General features: G+C 42.9%; 1 protein-coding gene across 5 annotated transcripts in view; it reads right to left on the bottom strand.

Annotated features, from left to right (window-relative positions):
* Positions 1-3,598: 3,598 nt before the first annotated feature.
* Positions 3,599-23,199, bottom strand: part of ZNF516 (zinc finger protein 516) — a 324,879-nt gene continuing 305,278 nt past the window's right edge. For 4 of the 5 annotated variants that reach the window (XM_086965230.1, XM_086965231.1, XM_086965229.1 and 1 more), the window contains exons 5-7: positions 20,782-20,886; positions 17,708-17,775; positions 3,599-3,797 (exon numbers count right to left, since the gene is read on the bottom strand). In XM_086965230.1, the coding sequence (XP_086821356.1) occupies positions 3,738-3,797; positions 17,708-17,775; positions 20,782-20,886 (233 nt within the window). In that variant the 3' untranslated portion in view covers positions 3,599-3,737. The remainder of the gene's footprint in view (positions 3,798-17,707; positions 17,776-20,781; positions 20,887-23,199) is intronic. The other variant, XM_086965234.1, reaches the window with a different exon arrangement.

Here is a 23,199-nt window from a genome sequence, read left to right as displayed (position 1 = left end):
ATTAAGGAGTCCAGTCGATCTCGCTTTCTACCTGAAGTTGTCGATCGAATATTCTAGTCAACAAGTGGCAGATGGTATCCTCCCAAAAGCATGCGCTGAACCACCTTTGCTTGCTAGCTTTATGAATGTATTTGTCTTCGTCCCACCTTGGAAAAGTCCCAAATGTCTAAGGGCTTAGTGGAACACTGAACAGCGACGGCTCGTGGAGGGAGTTACGGTGGGGCAGGAGGGCGGGGAGGGGGAGGGGGAGGGGCAGGGCGGAGGTTGCTAAAAACCGGCATGTGGATAATTGCAGGTAAGTAAACAATTTAATTAATAAAACGAATTTCGTAGTGCGCCTTGCATCGCAAAATGCAATGCAGTGCGAGCTACGAAATTCGTTTTATTAATTAAATTGTTTACTTACCTGCATTTATCCATATGCCGGTGTTTAGCAACCTCCGCCCTGCCCCTCCGCCTCCCCGCCCTCCTGCCCCACCGTAACTCCCTCCACGAGCCGTCGCTGACACTGAACACTTCTAAAATCGGGTTAAGGGAAGCATCTTTTAAAATTCTTTTAAGTTCTCGGGTTCAGAGAAGTTCTATAGGACCTGGCCACATAAAAAATTTCAAATCCGGAAATCATTAGTGCATACTACCAACAACAGCAAAATGTTTATGCAACAATACATATTAAATGTACAGGGGTGCATCCTTCTTCAACACAATAGTTTCCAAATCTGAAGAAATAAACTAATATATCAGAGTGGTCGATGACCCCTTTCCCAACATCCTCCCCCTGAGACATGAGACTGCCACAATGTTGGATGTCTCTCTATTGGCGGTCATTAAAACTTTTCGGACTATCATCCCGAACAGCGTGCGTTACTTTAATGCCTGTGTTTCCTGAACATGAAGTGTTGTCGGAGAAGGAAATCTCCCCACACCCTTCTTCCTGGCTCCACTGGGGTCCTGCCAAAAAATCAAGAGGAGATATGGCAGACAGAAGATGTGCTCTTTAGATAATCAAAGCCTTTATTGTGTAAATTACATTAGACGGGAACACTGTAAAAAGTAGCCTGTTGAGGGGTGAGAAAACAGTAGATTGGCAGAGGTAGTAGAAATGTCTGTAACAGTCAACAGATGTTTAACAGGAGTGTGGCATGCTGAAAAATCTAGGTTTAAAAGCTGATCAAAACACATTGACTAAATAAATAATAAACAAAAATCACATTAAATACTATCGTCTAATTGATTTCACTAAATAAACAAACCAATACAATACTGATGATGCAGAGGTTGGGAAGGAGAAAACCTAAAGCTTAACTTTTGAAAGAGCGTGTGGTCTTTGAAGGGTATTAGCACCCTCAGAGTTGTGTTAGGTGTTCCACAAAGCGAGCATCACTTTTCGACACTGTGCCCACACATTTCATTATCGGCATTGATTTGCCACTACTGTGGATTCCCAAGAGGATAAGTACCCTGGTTTTAGATGAAACCCCAATACTCTCCTTCCTTTGTTAGATGACCCTTGGCAACAAAGCCAGCGGAATTAGGCTTTTTTTTTACTTCTCAACTAAATTCCTGACCAGGCTAGCGCCACAATGGGTACAGGGTGACGCTCAACGCTGTGGCAACTCCACTTGGTTAATTTCAAGGAGACACACGCTGGAAATGCAGACATGAATTCTAGGCTGAGCCTCAAAATGACAACACTGTCACAAATAAATGTGTTTGCCCAGGAATGAATGTTCCATTCTAGGCTATCCCTCTAGTGGAAAAGCCACAACGAAAGGTGTTCAAGCTCAACAGTGATTCTGCACAGACTTTTTCAGCTTTTATGAGGACCGCAAAAAATAGTGAATGTGAGCCCTTCGCGGAGATAACATTGTGGAAAGTATATTCAAGTTAAAACGTTATATATACTGGAAAAAAATTAGGACTCTGAATCTTTTCAACGGTCAAACTCACAATTCATTTTTGAGAAATTACCAGCAGTATCCAGAACCAAACAATACATACAAATATATACTCATTTATAAATATATGTTGTTTGGGCAAATCGTTTTGCAGATAAAAGAAACAGATCTTTGTGACAGAAGTCGGTATACTACAATAAAAACAATCAAAACAAATCTACTCATGATAACAATAGGTAAACTGTTGCGTTCATCGGTATTAAAGGTTAGCATCTTTTCTGTACATGTAAAATTATTGCTTTTTTGAAAAATATATTTAGCATGCTAGTTTTAAACCATTTCCTGCCTTTACAAAATGTTATATTTAAAAAAAATCTAGTAAAGCTTTTGCAAAAAATTTCACAGAACCTTTTTTTTTCTTTTCCAAGGCAGCGGTAACTTTTTCTGATAATGCATAAAATCATATGTGCAAAATATGAAAACTCTCAAAAATATTACTATCACACATAGTGTCACAGCAATAGGAAAAGGAAATATTTATACCTGGTGAAATGCCAGTTTTCATGGTATGTACGCGGTGGCGTGCCACAAGCCTCTTATCTCCCTGCCATGAAAACTCGCACTCAGAAGAATTACTGTAGAAGAGGTATATAAAGCTTGCCCCGGAACCCAACACCAACAGTGACTATCACCAAGCATAAGGCATGGCAGCGCCTCAGAGTACATGAACCTGCCACAACAAAAGAAGCTTTGCTAGGCCTTCGCCTAGAAGGCCACGCGCCTCGACAAACAGCGATGCAGCCTCAATCAGCAGCACCTCAACTTACCAGGCCCAGAATCGCAGCAACATGCGCATGGACTCATCACAGTAGCTTCTGCGTTCAACATTTTTTTTGCATAAATCCATTGTGAGCAGGTTTTAGAAAGTAGCCCTATAGCGACAGTGTCCTGAGAGTAAAACAAAGAAGCCTAACCACCCCGCGGGCTCTCACCATTTTTTCTTAGTGTTCACCTAATGAAATCTTTTTCTCCACAGCACAATGTTGCGTTTTCTGTACAAGTTTTTCCCCCCAAATTAACACACCAGCAATGGTGCATCTGCACGGTAGGCTCAGCCAAGGAGCAGCGTAAATGTCTAGTGGTCCCGTGCGTTCAAGGAATGAAACATTGCAGGATACTGCGCTTCTCAGCCCTTCCATCATTGAGCGAGCGCTGAACTTCAGAGCACCCAGGGCCAACGCCTGCTACTCCTCATGACAAGGAGCAATGGTTCTAGGTATACTTCTACCTACTTGATCCCTCTTTCCAATATCCATCAGTTCTTACACAAAGAATGAATCAGTGTCTACAAATATTGGGGAGACTTGTTTTGCATCTTCTTTTTAGAGTACTTTGTCATGCTGGCCAAATCGCAATGTTGCTTTTTCCAGTGCTGGAAACAAACCTTGATGTCTTGAACTGTTAAGAGTGCTTGGCAAGCCCACCAATTATGATTGCGGGGGCAATGGGACATTTGAAAAATAATATTATATATATATATATATATATATATATATATATATATATATATATATATATATATATATATATATATATATATATATATATATATATTCTCCCCCCCCCCCCCCTCTATAGAATGGCCCTTGCACGCCCTTCCTCAAGCACACCGCATTTACTCAAGCACGGTGGCTCCAGGGAAGAGACGGATGGTGGAAGTGTTTTGCAGCTTCTCTGTCGTTGAGTTGCTGGCCTCCAGGTGCTCGGTCTGTCGGAACTGCTTGTCAGGGTACTCGCTGTTTTCAAAGGACAACCGGTGAACGCACTGCACGTGCGTCTTTAGATTCCCTTTCTGAGAGGCACTGTATGGGCAATATCTGCACTGGAATGGTCTCTCCCCTGAAACACAAGTGGAAGATAGGAAAGTTTAAGACAAAGAATATATTCATTTCACAAGATGTATATGTAGCTCATTTTTAATCAGTTGCCTCACATTGCTTTTGGGCCTGCCTCAGCCTTGAGCGAAACAGGCTCGGCTGCCATCTACTCCCTTTAATTATTGGCACTTTATGCATTCATTAGGAATTTAAATACATCAAATGTCTATTTTGAAAGAAACCACCTAGAGGAAGGCACGGAAAAGGCCCCTTAAGTGACATGACAATTATGGCAAAACAGCAACATTGAAAGAAGAGAGTGCAAGAGGGTGAGAGAGGGGGTAGGGATGTTTAAGGATGTGTGCACTGCATGACAAACATGTAAATAAACACAAGCCTGAAGCTTAATGGCTAAGTCCTAAAATGACATTGCAAGCATGGGTTGCTGAGCAGCGTAATCCGTGATGTAGATAACTGGGGCAGCGTGGAAAATGAAATGTTAAATACATTAACCTTAAACCGAGGTCCTGCTTTACTGAAACTGGTCATTTTGCATTAACATGAGGCCTTTGAGTGCAAAAATCGTAGACAAATTCACCCCCTCGCCTTCTGGGCTATGCGCGCCTGACAAACGAGTTATCCTCGCGGGCGCGTTATCAACAGCAGCAAACCCAAAATAATGACCAGCCTGAACATTACATGCGTTAACACATCGGTGTCGAGTCTTACTTAATCAAACTGGGGGCGCGGTGGTGTGAGTTGACTTATCTGGATCTGTAAACCACAACCTTGGTGTTTGTGCGAAGTCTACCGCCAGTGCACGAGACATCTCAGCGCCATTAAGGAATGACGCGCATGCGCTGAATGACTATGACCTACGTAGCCCTTCATGGGATTATTCACAAGATGTCCACTAAAAGTTGGGCCACGACTCTTCTGTACAACTAAACGTTTAACCAGCGAGCAGCAGAGCGTTTCACAGAAAATTAATCCATGGTAAGAAAAATACACACATTGCCTCGACAGGTGCAAGAGACAAGAGTTTTCACTATTGTGGGCATTCTATAGGACCTCCTACTCTTGGCACTACTGCCCTCTAACAGTGAATACTTTCATCACCTTACAGAAAACAAGTGGTGCCCATGCATGTCCACACCCTCGACAGTCCATCGCATCACAATGCTTGGAAAGAACCACAACATTTTTGTTTTCACCTTTTAAAGCATGATAGAGCTACAGAGAGCCACATCTTTCACCAAACTGACACACATTACTCACTAAAGTGGGAGTAGACAGGTAAAATATTCCTAGGCAAAAAATGTTCAAAATGCATTCTGGGAAAAAAGACAAGTGGTCTTCGACTAGCGAGTCAGACCTGCAGACCCCTACTAAGGTGATTTTAAGAGGTCCACTGTGCTGGCCTTGTTCCTAACAATGTGGGAATGAACACCATCACTGTTGTCCTTGCGACTTACCAGCACTAAGTTATATAAAGAACGATGCAAGGGAGTATAGTAGAAACCAACAAGCTACTTACCATCAGTAATGCTCTTACTGGTGGATACTCTAACTGACAGCAGATTCTTCACCTTTACAATATTCCCAGCAGTCAGACCGGCAGATTTACAAGCAGTAGCTTCTGAATGCTGCTCGGTGGCTCAGTGACCCAGCTGCACCACTCTGGAAGTGATGGAGCGGAGTCACTTGTATGTGCCACCCCTGTCAGCCAAAATCGCTATTTGCATTGTCCTCCTTCAGCACCCTGAGGCGTGGATCTATTAAACAAACTGCAGAAGGCAGTGTACTGAAAACTACATTAGGACCATTTTTCTAAATGGACAGTTGTCTACTCCACAGAATAGGGAAGCCGGAGTGTGCTGAGGAAATCTACAGTTGGACAGTAGAAAGGGCATTCCCTAAGTTAACCGCATCCGCGCTCAGAGAATTCTGCTCGCATGCTCAGATTTTCAAAATCCCATGCTTCATGACGAGCTGGGCTCGGCATCAGCGTGCGAGGAGGCTACGCCATGACGAGCCCAGCTCGTCATGAGCGTGGAAGGGGTTAAGTAACTTGTTCTTCTGATGGATACTTCTAACCGCAGATTCCTCCCCTTTAGAATAGATACACAAGCAGTACATGCTAAAAGGTTGAGGATTTGAAGAGTGGACTCCATGAAAACAAATTCTGTAAAACCAAGCAGGCAATATGACCCTCTTTGTGGTTCTGGCTGTCAAGACAATAGTGCTTGGTGAATGTGTACACTGAGGCCAAAACAGGATCTCCATAGCTAATGCAGTCATACGCTGCCTTAGCTCTGGTAGTGGGCCCTTTTTGCTTCAGAGGCTCCTTCTTGGGAAGAACATAATGAATCTGCAAATGTAGTATGATCCACCTCAATAGAGCCCTCTTCAGTACCACATTTCCCTTGTTGGAACCTGCAAACGCTAGGAAGAGCTGATCATTGACACAATACTCCTTTGGGCGTTCACCGTACAAGCTTAAGTATTGTTTGCAGTCCAGCAGTTGAAGTCGTTCCTTCCCCTTAGAGGGATGTGGAAGAAAGAACAATGCTGGTAGGGTGATGGATTACACTTACAGCTTAACCCCTTGCATGCGCTGCGAATTTTCGCGCTGTGCGGCCGTTTTAAAGAGTGGGCGGGATCATGACAGCCCCCAGCCGTCATCAGCAAACGCCCACCGTGATGCATGACGGCCGTCATCCGCATGGAAGGGGTTAAGGTAGAAATGTAGCCCTTGTCCTCAGCACCAACGTATTGCCGTAGAAAGTGGTGTACAGAGGTTGCTCTGACAGTGCCTGCATTTCACTCATGTGCCATCCAGAAGTGACTGCAATGAGAAAGTACATCTTTATGGTTAAGTAACAGTTGTGGATTCGGTCTGATGGAATGCACATGAGAAACGTTTGAACCAAGTTAAGGTCCCAGTGCAGCATGACAAAAGGTTTTCGGGGGAAACCTGAGATTTGGAGAGGCAAGGCCAGTCTGGCAAATGCAAACAGGCTGATATGTAACCCTAAACTGTGCAAACTGCAAGGCCTGAGCTTGCCACCATTCAGGTTTGAGGTTCATTTGCCATCAATGGAGGTCACTGGGTACCCTCCGACATGCAGATGGTGTCAGATCGAGTACTGTGAGGCTGAGACCAGAACCATTTACACTGTGACGCACGTTTGAGCCAGAAACATGGTGATTATGTACCGAATAATTTACTTGCTGCATTGGTGGAAAGACCTAGAGCGCCACTATGTCCAGAATAGTCTCTACAAAGGGAATCCTTTGCGTATGTTTCAGGTGGTACTTTAGTTCACTGATGGAAAAACCCAGAGAAGTCAAAAGGGCAACCATCGTCCAAAGGTGGTCGGCAAACCACTGCAGGCAGCTGCCCTCAACAGAATGCCATTGGGGTATAGCAATAAATGTATCCCGGATCTCTGAAGGAAAGCTACGACCACCACCATCACATTTGTGAATACTCAAGGGCCAGAGGTTTGGCTGAAAGGTGGAACAGCAAACCATGAACCACTGGTAGCCTCTACGGGACTGCAGAACGGATATATGAAAATGCGCGTCCTGCAAGTCAAATGACCCCATCTAGCCTTCTAGGTCCAGAGCAGAAAAATGTTGCACCAGAAGGAACATTTTTTATTTCTTCTGCAGCAAGAAGGCATTCAGAGGTGACGAATGGGGCTGTGGCTTTCCGTCCTTCTTGGACAAATTAGGACGTGCAAAATCCTCATCTAAAATTAGCACATACAAAATCCTCATCTACCTCTGACTCCTGTATCCTCCTGACAGCACCCTTGGCCAAAACAAGAGTGACCTCCTGCATAAAAACGTTGGTATGTTCTGGTGGAATTTGACATGGTAACAGGGAAATACTAGTGGGGACAAAATTAATGGGAGGGTGCAGTGCTTGTGAAAAATGATCCCTCCAATGTGTTAATTTCAGCCAGGGAGGAAAATATAGATTATGCCCCATACCAGCTGGTTGGGCATCTGGAAGGACAAATCAGGACCTTGGGCAACCACTATAGCAGGGCAGGATGATGGAGCTGTCTTTGCAGAAAGAACGGCCTCGCCACAATCCAGATCTGCGAAGGGCTGGGCTAGTCGCTGCACTACCTGAGAGGACTGTTTCTAGGCCTTGTGAATAGTTCAAAGAGTCTCCAATTGGTATAGTTGATGGGCTGTGGAGAGATACCCTAGAGAGAAGGTGGTGGTGCAGCTGTCCTTACAGAATTTCAACCACAAGACAAACTTCGCTCCAAATAGCGTAGAGCCATTATATGGCATGTCTATCAAGAATGCCTGAACATCCAATAAAAATCCTCTGGTGTGCAGAAAAGTGTGTCATCTGAGCACAACGCTTGTGCACATGGTACTATCTCCACCGTCCGTAGTGTCAAAGCTAGCACGCAATACTGCATCCTGCCTGTCCTGAATGGTTTGAGCAAATGTTGCTGTAAAGTCCTCTGAGGTGGCCAGGAAGATTTTGATGGCCTAGTCTTACAATGTGTGAGTGTATCAACCCAGGAGGCAGACTGTGTTTGGTGAGTGCAAGGCTAAGCTGGCTGGAGGAAAACATAACTTTCCAGAAAACGCCAATGGGCTTAGATTCCCCTCGGGAGTGCTGGAAGGATACGTGTTTGGGTTTATTTTACTGGTTGACACCAGTCTCCAGCAGGCTTTCTGGTACCCGGTGCGGAGTGAGAAATGCAGGATTACTATGTCACCCAGCTACAGGTCGACTAAATGGATATGCTGAACTCAGTTACATTCTCGTAAACATAAGAGTCCCCGTGATTGCCTTATTGAAGGGCAATTAGGGCTCTAGAGGCTGGCCCTAGTTGGAAGATTTCCATGAGCAAATTTGACTTTATTGCAACAGTAGGCAGTTGTACATCAAGGAATGCCACTGTCCTGTGCACAAATGCAAAGGAAGCACTTTCATCCATTGGTGGGCGTGGTGGTGAGTCCAGCTCTGTCTATAGATAGATATCTGAAACACTTACGTTATGTAGATCCAAAAAAAGTCCTTAATCTGTAGAAGTAAGTTGTCTGACTCCTGAACCTCACTGACCTCATGTTTGACATGGTGTAAGCCTTGGGCAAAGTCTGAATCTCAGACGAAAAGAGCCTTCAGACTCTATTAGTATTGGCGTTTGGGAAGAGACTGAGAATAATGTTTCATTGCTACTTGCTGAGCCGTTGTAGTTTCATAACGTGGAATAGGCCGGGCACAGGTGGGTGTCGGCTCAGTGTTGGAGAACAGGTCAGGCACTGGCTTAGCTAATGGCAGCCTGAGCACAGAAGGAACCAGCATGATCCATGGGACCAGACTGGAGGCATGGAATGGTGTTAGTCTAGGGCCAGTAGTGGTTTCTATGGGAAAATTTGGCACTGGGGAAATATGCTAGCAGAAGTGCGACTGGAGGCCTTTGCGGCTCTGTGGGGCCTCAATGACGCTCCAGAAGGAGCCAGTAGCACATTAAAAAAACTGCAGCATGGCCGCTTTTAAGACATCCATCTGCAGCGAGGTCAACAGCAACCTGGAGAATGCAAGTCGTGCCAGGACCAGTTATAGAGCAGGTGCGTTGATGCTAGAGGCGATAGACCCATGCCAGTGCCATCTGTGCAGCTTCTTGCCCGACTCTGAGTCACAAAAGATGGCCGAATGCTGCTTGGTCTTCCTGAGAATGTGGCATGCTTTATATTTTAACTTACCGGATGATTTGAAGAGGGACCAAGATTTTGTGCAGTACTGATCTTGTGATCCGGAATTAGAACGGGTCTGCAAGATGGATCGGGAACTTTGCTTTGAGCATGAACTTGTCGTATATTCGGCAATGTATAGCTATACTTCCCACTTCTGATTGCCTTAGGGTGCATCAGCGCGCACTTCTTGCATGACTTCGAGCTCTGACTGGAGCTCAGAAACGGAGGTCAACATGAAGGGTTGGCGCAAATATACGATTCGGGTACATCACTTCCAGGGCAGTGCGAGGTTATCCACATCTCCACATACTGGGGAATAGCAGTTACTGCCTCAAACTCTTCAGATCCTGTCTGACGGCTTTGAATATTCTAAAGGTGCGCAAGCTGTGATTAGAAGAGTCCATCAGAAAGAGGCCTTGTGGCTCGGATATTGTCTAGCTCCTTTGACATTGTCTTCCATTAGTTGGTTTTCATGATCCACTTTGAACACCCCCTGACATCATGCTTACAAAGTTCTATTTATGCAGGGACTGAATGAGGGAAATAATAAATTATACTAACTTGGCACAACCAAAAATACATATGGAGGATGGTGAAAACAGGGTTAAGGTGTAACAAAGTACTGTAAAGGTCTTCAGTACAATAAATGTTACGGCTAAAGGGTCAAAGGATTTTCGTCAAAGATGCACAAAATTCCTGGTACTGAGAAGAAGCCTTGGTAGTGGAAAAGTGGCATTACCTGTTCTTTAACCTTAGCAGAAAAGAAAGAACTAACGTGAGGTACAGCAATGTTCCTCATCAGGGAACCCGTATGAAGGAAGGCACAGGCTTTGTTCTTCAGACATTTATTCCCCAAAGTGCGTCGCAGCTCTGCACATCAAGATGGTGGCGGACAGTGCTCAGAGAGAACAGCCACCCAGGATATCATGCTGCATGAAGCCCTGGTGAGGAGCAAGGGGTTAGGGAATAGTTTATACTTCACATGTGCTCTTCTGGGTATTGACAACAACTATTTTTGCGCTTTCCATAAACAACTTTCCTGAGAGGTAGTGGTAATGCTACTAAATAAAGTGTGGATGAAGCTGTCATCAGAGTCAACTCCTTTCTTGAACAACTGAGGAAAGACAACAGAGCATAACAAGAACATTATCCGCTAATGACTTGTAGAAACCTATAGAAGACGTGCAAGCATAACACCAATATCCAGTACAGTGACCTACACCAGCCCTAGATTCCTCGCATAATAATCCCCATACCTATGAATGAGACAAATTAGGCTGCAATTTGTTTGTTTGTAGTCTATTATTTTGAGTAATGGAACACTCACCCCGGCATAACTATTTAAAAATAACATTTGCAATAATGAGAAACATGCTATTAATCATACACTTGGTAATAAGAAGCCTAGGATCCGGCCATTACGTCGCATATGTCAACATAATGCCATCACTGGATGGATTGTAGTGGTTTACGATTGAAATTAAAGACAACAAAACGGTGTTCCATAAGTCTCGCAAACAGTTTGCAAAAGCTGATAGAAAGCTAGCATTTACTGAAAAAGGTTTTCAGTTACTAAGATCGCTAGGAAACTGAGCACTGCGCCTTCAAATTGCACTGAAATGACGAACAAATGGCTTGCTCTGTAGCCAATACGCATGCGCAGCATCTTCCAATGGGCTTGAAGCATCTGCATTTGTACAAAGTCCACATCTAGAACATATCCTAAGCATCAATGGACGTAGAATAATGGGCGTATATCGAAGTGGTGTAGTAATGTTAATTCGTCCATACTGGCATTGCCTTTGGTGAACTCTCGTTCATATCATAAAGGACATGTGATCTTGTTGCTTCTAGGATTATACTTCCCCATCCATTTTCCTTGCTTCCACTTCTCTGTCGTGTTCTTGTCTGTTTTTTTGCCCCAGTTTCCCAGGTACGTCTATGCACTGAGCAGCGAGAGGGGGCTGAAAACGTGAGGGAAGGAAAAAACGGTTCAAGTAGGAGGAATAAGGACTTTTATTGTGTGGTGGAATTTGGACCGCTCTTTCCACCTAGTAGTGGGGAGAACCGAACGGCACGAAGTGGGCATGCCGAGATGAGCAGCATACATTACGATGGGTGACTTTCCTGCTCTAAGGACTGGATGCTTTTAGTTGCTTAACATTGCCGGGACTAGGGAAAGAATGTGATGAACGACAACTCAGAGTTGCAGCATAATGTCAAGAGAGCAATACGTGCCTTGGCAAATATGTGGCATTCTGCGTTATATTATTAATACAGCTGCAACCCAGAGAACTATCCATTAATTCTTCATTTTGAATCTTCAGGAGGTAAGCAAAGTCAGAATATAGATGTAATACTTGTAGCAGCCCAGCTATAATGATATTATGTGACTACCAATTCAGTATGCATGCTAATAATGTTTTGACATGCAAATCCACCAGCAGGTAAGTGTTTATATTAGTTACTTTGAATATGCCTCATTCGAACCTTTGTGTACTAATATAAATCACCACAAAAATATGACAATTCGCATAAAAGCCCACAAACAAATCGAAATTTAGAAAAACCCTAATCAAAAGGGTAATATACCACAAGAATAATGATCAGATAGTTAGACTCTTACACTATTGTGTGCCCTATCCTTAAAGGACAGGGGGCTTCTTTCATTGTGTTGGCTGTTATGGAGAGCTTTACCACACCAGTCTGTTGAGCTACACAGAGCTCCATGGAAAATCAAAGGGTGAGAGGAGGGAATGCGCCAGGAGCTTTTGTTCAGGTTAAAGAATGCATGAGCTAGAAAGGGGCTCAAGAGGTCTTCAAGGGGATGAGATGTGCCCATGGACCTAGCTAATCTGTTTTAGAGGAAGGAGATGGAAAGGCAGTTTGGAACCCTCTCCGCTGAAGATGAGTACTTAGCCGTTGGTTCAATCTGACACCTCAAACAATAGGGTGTTTTAAGAGACTCTTAGTTTACCATTGTACAGTTACTGTTCTGGTAGTGGGTTTAGGTTCTAGTTCTACAGTATGTACAAAAGAGAGGTGCCGTCTAGTTGGCTCAAGTACATTGCCTTTAGCAATCTTCATGACAAAATGAGCTCGCAGTAACAGTAGATCTAAATAATGTGCAGTATCAGGGCACAAGTCCTAAAAAAAGAAGTGAGGGGACTCTGTCACCGGAAGTGACGTCACGAAAGGTGGCTTGCACCATCACACTCATTGCCTCCCCTCGCTCACCCCTTAGATGTGATTGCATCAGAGAAGCCAGCGCGTGAGCAGCGTTCTCAATGAGCTCTGATTCGCCCCAGAGAGGCCAAGGAGTGAAGTCCAGCTTTTGGGCAGGGGGGATGGCGTCCACCCAGTAACAACCCTGTAAATTAAGTGGGGGGACGCCGTCCGCCCACATGGTACCCCGACTCGAGCCCTGTGCAGTATCCCATTAATGTAAATTGTACTCTACTCTTTCCTTAAGGGGAGAATCCAAATGTACTCATTGTAAGAGGAAACAAATGGAAATGTGGGTAATAGTCTCTGTCAGACTTTGGTTAGTGAGCACTTCTTCTGGAAACTGGAAATGTACGAACGAGATCAACTACTGAAACAAATTAAACCTCAGTCTTACCTGGAAAAAAATCTGCACAGTTAAAAAAGAGAAACCAAGAGACTGATGAAGCGGGAACGTGCCAAAAAGCACCTCAAATTCCACCCCTGAAGTAACATTAGACTGCAAGGAGAGTTAACAGTTACCTAAATTACACAACCCATCAAAGGTAGTATTTAAACAGGTGCAGCCAATCTAATGCATGTTAACTACGTTGTTTATTGTGGCGACGTGGAAGTACCGAGAAACTGTATGCGGTGCACTGGATTGCGCCTACATCCTGCAAATCGAGGAACCACAAAATTCCTTTTTTAGAAGGCTGCATTTGTGAATATTTACAAGTACGGTAAGCCTAAATATTCTCTGCATTCAGTTGTATGCCAACAACTACCTTCTGGTGACAGTAGAAATTTAAAAAACATAAAAAGCAAACATTGCAAGCAATGAACATGAAATCATCTTGGAGGATATGACTTTAATGTATTACTGGAACAGGGAATGGACACATTTGTTCGAAAGGGTATTTATATGACCTGCTTCTGTTTTTTGATGAATTGGTATTCCTGTCGAGGTAAAAAGTTAATGTTGCAAAAGGGTGGGCGATAAACTCTGCTACTCCAGCGGAGTTTGCAGAGTTTTGCTCACTCAACGCTCCGCTTCCAGTGCAGAGCTCCAGAAAAATCTGCCAACCACCAAGTGGCAGAGTTTTTTCTCCTGCGTAGCTCGCCAAAGCTAAGTTGGCGAGTGCGAGTGAGAAAACTGAGCACTAGACTGTCTCCCGGAAAGATTTCTTCACAATGGGTGTTGCTACTGCTAGCGTTCAGAAGACTGTCATTAGAGGAGGAACTCTAGTTAGGTGCCAGAATAAATCAGCGCCCTTCTGGCTCGTCACGTTGTGCCCTTCACACTGATTTTACAGCGTGGGACAAGCTTCTGGCACTAAAAATCAGAGCGAGCAGCGCAACATACCAAATTCTGTTACTCGCGGAATCTCACTGAGTTTTTAGGTATCTCCATGGAATTCCACGGAGTGAAAACCTGTGAGTTACTCTCAATCCAACATCTTAACAGAGCTGTCATTCCCATTACATATTTTAATTCAGAGTTGTATTCTCACAACATTAAAAGTTTATCATACGTCAACAAAAATGCATCACCCCGAATTCAGCAGACTTAATTAACAGAATTATTTATTTAGAGGGAAATGGTTAGATGAGTTTAAAGAAGCAATCTAGTTCATGATGCCCCCAAATGGCTCCAAACCCCAAGAAACATTCTGAAATACCTGTTCTTGGTGGTTGTTAAGAGATGTAGCACTGGGAATGGAGAATGAGTGTTTTCCCAACCGAACGACTCCTTTATAGAAAAAAATTTCCCCGGGGGTCCTTTTCGCTTTAAGGGCTGATGTCTTGGGCCTTCAATGATGGAGGCCCAAACAACCCAACCAATTATGCTCTACAGTAAAGGAAACGATTTTCATTTTACCCTCTCAAATGAAGATAAGTTCTACTGCTCAAGGACGTGTGTATGAAAGACAGGGTGGTATGAACAGAATGCAAGATTCTAACCCAAAGTAAAAGAAAAGCTGAGTAGATGACTCTTACAGCCTTCACCAGGAAATTGGATTACCAGCTTGCAGTTCTCAGATGGGCCAGGGCACATTATTTGTAAGAGCCAACAATACTTTCTGTGTTGTCCATTGCTCCAAAAGGTGACGCTGCCACTCGTGGGTGAGCCTCTGTACTAATCAGGATTAAATGCTCACTGGCACAAAATTACTGAGGCTCATCAAGGAAATGCTAACACCCCAAAATAACCCCAGAATTGAACAAGGCAACATTCTAGTGAATGATGCCTGCTGCCTCGATCGCCTCCTGCACCACTGAGCTCAACATCCTTATTACTCTGTGCTCATAGACCGAGCTTGCAGGACTTTACGTTAAGCCATGCACAATTTTGGCTACAGTGACCTCTATCTGACCTTGTTTCGATTTCTTCTCAGCACTTTATTCCATAGCTATGGAAATTTATTGACCAATTTTTCGATTACTACGAGTCACCTTTTTTTAACAGCACTATACGCAATGCTTCAACTTTGGGCTGATTCACACATTGTACTTTGTAGTAGGTTTTGTAGTATTACAAAGTGCCATTTACAAACTGCACTTTTGAAGTAACTTACACTTTTGATTAAGTTTACTTTTTTGGTGTTCATAAATTGCACTTTTGTAGTACAGCCATTATGTTATATTGAAGGGTGTTGCAATACTATTGGTTGGCCATGTGTAGTGCTGGACTTACTGCAAAAGTGTAAGTTACTATAAAAGTGCAGTTTCTGAATACAGAAAAGTAGTAAACTTACTCAAAAATGCAAGTTGCCTTGATGAATCAGGTTTTATATGTCCTAAAACCGTGGCAATGGAAAGATGGTGGATGCTTCACTAGAATGCTGAACACCATTTTATATTCTGATAATATTTTGATGTAAATGTATTGTGTGGTAACTTGGGAGAGCCTAGTTGAATGTCACCCAGGCCTAGATATGCACCCATGTTCCAGCCTCTACCACATCCTTTCAACAGTACATTGATCTCACAGAGGATTGACTTCAAAGTGAACAATCATCTACAAAATAGGAGCTGTAGAGGGAACTACAGGACAGTCTGCCTTCCACTCAATGCGCCCAAGATCACCAGCCACGGGGCCGCCTGTCGCGGATACATATGTATCCGCGACCTGTGGCCCCGTGGCTGGTGATCTTGGGCGCTGAAGAGACACAGTAGTGGTGACAGGACCTCTTGGCGGTCACCAAGCAAGCACACGATCAGTTGACGCGTCATGCTCGTCTTTATGGTTGCAGGTATGGAGGTTATATGCAACCAAATGGTTTGATGTGAACCTCCCATGAAGTTTTAAATTGGAACCCCACTAGCCCTGAAGAAGTTGCTTGAAATTTGGTAAGGCAACAAAACATATTGGCTAATAATGATTGACTATGGCTCTATAAGAGCCATTTTTGATTTGGAAGACCTTACAGCATTGAATAAAGTTATCGTAAGCTAGTAAGCTTTACCTATTTTTAATGGTGAGGAGTACTTGTCTGTATTCTCACTGGGTCCAAGAGTCTGCATGTTAATAGCAGGCATAGATAGTACATTCACATTGAGTTTATTCTATCCCGTTTTGATTTCATTGGGCTTAGGTTTTCTTTATTTAGAGCACACACACTTTATTTCCCCCTTTTTTCGGAAAGAAAGCAACCAATGATGATAAGGGCTTGCTAGCGAGTACCAGTCAGCAGCCCCCTTGATGTTGCAACTGTGAGGTGCTTTCTTTCCTTCCCACACTTTTTTCAGTTGATGGGTGGGTCTTTGTTGCTAATGTATTAGATTACATTTTAATGAGGATACACCACAACATTGTGACCAGAAGGCTTTTGAGGGAGTTTTTGGATAAAGTTATGACACCCCTCCCATTTTGGAATTATAGATCTTAGTGTATTGATTCAGTGACAGTCCTCTGGTTGATTTAGAGTTCAAAGTGAACAAACCAACATGGTTACAAATGCTATATACTCCAGCTGTGAAAATGATCCTGTTCTAGGTGTGAAGTCCTACTTGTCTTTGCCTATTATTTGTCATCGTCTAGGTGCAATGCCTCCTCTACACATTTTAGATCCTGAAAAAGGAAAGATGCCAGTAGATGAGCAGTGCTTTATTTTGATCAGTTGTTTGTCAGTATGCACTGGTGGCACATATCTGTGTGCAAACTATAGGTGATGCATCACAATCCTGGCCAGGCAGCCTCACGATTTGTATAAGCCTATATAATGCATACTATGAAGGGGAGAATACGAATGTGCTGTTTAGTGCAAATAATCTATTGATATTTACTGTAAAGGATGTCAACCAGATTTGCATGTAAAAAATCACAGTGAAATAGGTTTTCCTAATGGGGAAGTTAACAGTATTTGAACAAAGGACAGTACAAAACATAAGTTTAAGGTATTTGTCGATGGGAAAAGGAATAAAGAGTAGAGAAACTGTCAAAATAGGAAGGGGCTGAGAACTGGAAACAGGAAAGTACACCACCACAGCGCCCACAGAAAGAGAGAGGCAAAGAACATCTACAGGGTGGCATTAGGAAAAGGCATACTCTTCAGAAAAACACAGAGTATATATGTACCTATATGCATCGTAACAGAGACATGACTGGCACATGGCTGAAATTTACAATTTGCCCACACCCTGTACAATCCATACCCTCCACCTAAATCTTTCAAAATTGAGTGCTTAGGAGGAAAAAGTCTGCATGTAAAAAATGCAATTTCAGTGCTTACTTTTAAATGTATTTCAGCCTAAAGTATGAAAGTGAAATAGCATAACCCCATGTTGAATGAATATCTGTATTAGAAATATGAAAATTATCTGGGATTGATATCAGAGCAAAAATAAAGGCAAAAAAAAGGTACGCATGAAAAACAAAACTGTCTTGTGCTTTACTGAAGAGTATTGATGAATTGAGCTTACACTCCCCTCCCCATCCCCGAAACCCACATTTACAAAACAAAACACCCAATGAATCTGAAAACATACTTGTTTTTGGGCATCTGCGGACGTGGTGTGAACTTCCGTACCTCGGAGTCCATTAGACTCAAATACCACTGTGGGAACAAGGGGGCTTGTTAACAAATGAACAGTGAAGCGTTGCTCGTCTCTGCACATTATTTTGAGACCACAGTTGAACCACAACAGAAAAAAAAGAAAAGACACCAGCTACTAGCCTGTGGCCAGAACGTACCAATTTACTGTAACACTTACTGTGAGAGAGTGTGCTAATGGTAGCCTAGGGCCACTGGCCTTTTTAATTCAGACTTCTATGCTGAAGAGAGCAATCACTGACAACATTAATTATCAGCATGTGGAGAGAGAGACCCCCGCTCTGCATTACTTACCATTTGGCCTCTGTCATTTCGCATCAGACTGGCTTCTGAGTGCATCATTCACACTTCTGACGAGGACCCTCGCTACCCTGGCACTGCTGCATGCATCTCTCACGCAGTTACTGCCACACTAGCAAACTTCACCGTCTGCAGCTCGTTTTTAAGTGAATATATGGAAGGCCTAGAAACTTTGTTTAAGAGTTAACTTTGTAAACCCAGCTTTGCACCAAACTGTTACATGAAGGAATTTTTTGGTAAGAGAGGAATCTTATATAGAAGGACTTATATGGTAAGATGGGAATCTCATAGAAGGAATTATATGGTAAGTTGGGAATCTTATATAGAAGGATGTATATGGTAAGATGGGAATCTCACATAGAAGGACTTGTATGGCAAGATGGGAATCTTATAGAAGGACTTGTATGGCAAGATGGGAATCTTATAGAAGGACTTATATGGTAAGATGGGAATGTCATATAAGGACTTATATGGTAAGTTGGGAATCTTATATAGAAGGATGTATATGGTAAGATGGGAATCTCACATAGAAGGACTTGTATGGCAAGATGGGATCTTATAGAAGGACTTGTATGGCAAGATGGGAATCTTATAGAAGGACTTATATGGTAAGATGGGAATCTTATAGAAGGACTTATATGTAAGATGGGAATCTTATATAGAAGGACGTGTATGGTAAGATTGGAATCTTATATAGAAGGATTTATATGGAAAGATGGCAATCTGGCAATCTTACATAGAAGGACTTATATGGTAAGATGGGAATCTTATGGAAGGCTTATATGGTAAGTTGGGAATCTTATATAGAAGGGTGCATATGGTAAGATGGGAATCTCACATAGAAGAACTTGTTTGGCAAGATGGGATCTTATAGAAGGACTTATATGGTAAGATGGGAATCTCATATAAGGACTTATATGGTAAATTGGGAATCTTATATAGAAGGATGTATATGGTAAGATGGGAATCTCACATAGAAGGACTTGTATGGCAAGATGGGATCTTATAGAAGGACTTGTATGGCAAGATGGGAATCTTATAGAAGGACTTATATGGTAAGATGGGAATCTCATATAAGGACTTATATGGTAAGTTGGGAATCTTATATAGAAGGATGTATTTGGTAAGATGGGAATCTCACATAGAAGGACTTGTATGGCAAGATGGGATCTTATAGAAGGACTTGTATGGCAAGATGGGAATCTTATAGAAGGACTTATATGGTAAGATGGGAATCTTATAGAAGGACTTATATGTAAGATGGGAATCTTATATAGAAGGACTTGTATGGTAAGATTGGAATCTTATATAGAAGGATTTATATGGAAAGATGGCAATCTTACATAGAAGGACTTATATGGTAAGATGGGAATCTTATGGAAGGCTTATATGGTAAGTTGGGAATCTTATATAGAAGGGTGTATATGGTAAGATGGGAATCTCACATAGAAGGACTTGTTTGGCAAGATGGGATCTTATAGAAGGACTTGTATGGCAAGATGGGAATCTTATAGAAGGACTTATATGGTAAGATGGGAATCTTATAGAATGACTTATATGTAAGATGGGAATCTTATATAGAAGGACTTGTATGGTAAGATTGGAATCTTATATAGAAGGATTTATATGGAAAGATGGCAATCTTACATAGAAGGACTTATATGGTAAGATGGGAATCTTATGGAAGGCTTATATGGTAAGATGGGAATCTTATATAGAAGGACTATATGGCAAGGTGGGAATCTTATATAGAAGGACTTGTATGGTAAGATAGGAATCTTACATAGAAGGATTTGTATGGTAAGATAGGAATCTTTGTTTTCGTTAGTGTCAAACCTTTGAATTTTTTTGGAAGCTTTATTAATGAATATTTTTGTGCACCTAAGTTTAACTTGGATGCGCAAACATGTGAACTGCATTAGTAAAACTTTTAAAGCTCGATTCAGAGAATATGCGGACATTTAAACAAGTAGATAAATCTTACAACTGGGCCCTATAGGGAATTGGACGTTGTACTACATTTACAGGTAGAGTGTGAAAGCTTGCACCACAGCCTGATTTGCAAGTCTGACGATATTTATTATCATTTTACAGTTTGTCTACCACAGGCAAAATTATTGCTAAAAAGAAACCGAAGTGCCTTTTCAGCGTTGGAAAAGAGTACCCATATACGATATGGGGTGCACTGGAATGGGGTTCTCAGCAGGAAAATGTCTTTATCTATGGAGAAAAATTAAACAAAATATTGCAATTCACAATTCCTCCAGGTGTACCTTGTCGAATGTCCACGAATGTGCTTGAAATATTAGGGGGAGAACTGGACTTTTCATGGTTGCTTCACTGGTTCTTTGTAAATCCCCGAGAAGTCAAATCTATGCAAACTGTAAATCCGTAGATTAAGACTTTTCAGCAAAACCTTCGTGAAACAGGCATGAAAAATTAACCCTCAGCCATAATTCCATCCTCAGAAAATTAAGAGATGTATAGTGGAAAATGCCTGTAATTCAATGGGTGGTGAACAATGAATAAAATCAAATGCAAACTATACGGAGATGAGGGGACAGCAAAGAAGTCTGCATGAATGAGAGACTAAAATAGCACAGAAATAGGGCTGCTGTGGCAAAGAAATCCGCATTCTAAAAAGTCCATGGTCCTCTTGGAACAAATTCAACTGGACGGAGAGACGAAAAGGTCTGGGAGGAAAGGTACCTGTGTGGGACCTCATGTGAGTCCTGAGGTGACTGGGCTGGTTGAAGCATTTGCCACACTCTATGCAGACGTAGTCTCCTTGCCGTGCTTGTGTCCTCAGCATGCCTGCAGTGGTGGGAAGGGGATGGGTGGGAGGAAAGGGGACAGGGAGAGAAGAAAATGTTGAGAAGAAAACGTTACGCCCAGAGAAAACATCATTAGTATGTCTAATGTGTCATTATGTGAGGCTACCTTCAGGCCCTACATGACAACTGTCGGCCTTCATCTGGGCACGGGCTGACAGAGCAGGCGCGCGCGGGACGGCACCAGTGCATAAATTACAGTGAATTAAAAGGCGCTTCCCATGATGTGCCCGCACCAGGGCTGGCGTGTCAGGTGTGTGTTCCTCCCCGAGCAGCTGGATACACTTTTCAGCCATCACCCAGCTTTGTCAAGCAGTAGATCAGGCGAGTCAGAGTGACTTCCAGCGTGGCGGAGACGAGTCACGTGGCTAATCGGAAGTGAGTAGAACAAGAGCCCGGCTGTCCCCCGCGGGGCCTGCCGAGCATTGGAGACAAACTCGGAGTGAGCGGGAGCCATGGCGGAACCATCAACTCTTACCTGCCTGCCGGTGCCGCTCCGACCCGAGGCCTGGCAGGCATGGACGGAAGACATCTGTGAATGAACGTGTCAGTCTGGACAGCAGCGCTTCCACCGGCCTTTAATAAACATGTTTTCTGGGCGATTAGCATTTGTGGAGAAGCACTGAAACCTCTCCTTTTCTCGAAAGGTCAGTTTACAGTTTCTGACTTAAAGGGCTAGATTTTGCCTTTTGTTGCTGATCAGACACGACATGTAAGACTTTCATTATTTTTTCTGCATTTATGAATAGATTTTCTATTATTGTATGTCTTTCTTTTTTTCAAGAAGGAAGATCCATCTAAGACAAATAGATATCCGTCACATGCAAATTCACAATTTTCTGCTCCGTCTGAGCCCTCATACCAGGTTCAAACCCTACCAGGAAAAGGAGCCGTGCTCGCACCGAGAAACATTGGTAATCGCCACCTACATCACATTCCCTAACGAAGAGCGCTATTTAAAGTGCTATTTTTACTAATGCGTCTGCAATGTAAAGAATGAGGAAATCCAACAAAATCCATCTAAGAGGCCAATTAAAGGGCTTAAAGATACCAATTACATCACGCCAGATCAGGGCGCCGCTGGCATTTAGCAGGGCAGGAAACGGAACTGTAGGGCTCGCGCACCAGCCCAGGCTGTCGACCCTCGACCAGAATATAACCATCACTGATAACACAGCCGATAACCCTGATCCGCAGGGCGCGGCCAACCCAACAACGAGGAACTACAGAAAGGTACCATAGAAGCAGCTGCGTCGAACTAGTCGCCGCATTTGCGAAGGGTTTTTAGCTTGGCCTCTCTCAGCATTCCTGCCAATAATGCAATATAGCTCCTCGTTACAACCGGTCTAACCTTGTGCAGTGAGAGGAACCGTTCTAGCAAAAGCGTGTCACGTGACATTGTTTCCCTTGTGGCTGCTGGCAAAAGAGGGAGGGGCTTCCTAAAACAACAACAAAGCCACTGTCTAATCACCAAAGTCAACTTAATATAGATGAAAGAAATTGTTTCAAAACATTTCTAGCAGAGTGTGGTTTTCAGCAAACAGCTGTGTCCTACATTTGCTGCAGCAACTATCGTGGCCCTGTGTGTGCGTGTACATTTACTTTTCTTTAACCGTAATCTGAAACAGGGCATTTAATTTTAATTATAGTGCACCTGCGCTAAAAAGCGCACACAGCAATATAATGTTCAAAGCATAATACAAACGAAAAGCTGCAGGCAAACTTCAAATTAAACTTAAAGGTGTGAAAATCAATATGGAGTTCAGGATTCTAAAGACGATACAGAAAAATGTTTTTGGAGAAAGTAGCAAAGAGAAAATAAACAGGTGAAGCAGTTCAGAGTGTAGAAGCAGTAAGGGGAAGTCAGTAAACATAGCATTTCAATGTAATTATCAGTAGACACTGGTGCCAGAAACATGCACAGAGTAGTCACAGAGGACAAGTCTAGAGGAGCTGAGGAATGGATACATTTAAAGACTACAAAAAGTTATAGATATTTGTGGTAGATTTAAGATTAGTAATAAGTGAAGTGTTTTAAATGAATTAATTATATTGTTGGGGAGGGAGCAATGCTAAAATGAAAGCAAACATCATGGGTAAAAACTGATGGGAGAGGAGAACGGAGGAAAGGAAAGGAGCTGTAATAAAGACAAGAAAGAGCAAAGGTAAAACTAATCTATGCAGTCTTCAGCATCTTATAGATGCGAGAAAAGAATCTAGAGGGAAGGGAATGAGCAATAGTAAAAGATAGAACAAGATTATATGCAACGTGGAGGTGCAGAGTTGGGAAATCAGA

Source organism: Lissotriton vulgaris, chromosome 4_1, assembly GCF_964263255.1.
Source record: "Lissotriton vulgaris chromosome 4_1, aLisVul1.2, whole genome shotgun sequence".
Classification (NCBI taxonomy): domain Eukaryota; kingdom Metazoa; phylum Chordata; class Amphibia; order Caudata; family Salamandridae; genus Lissotriton; species Lissotriton vulgaris.
This window is presented reverse-complemented; position numbering and strand designations above follow the sequence as displayed.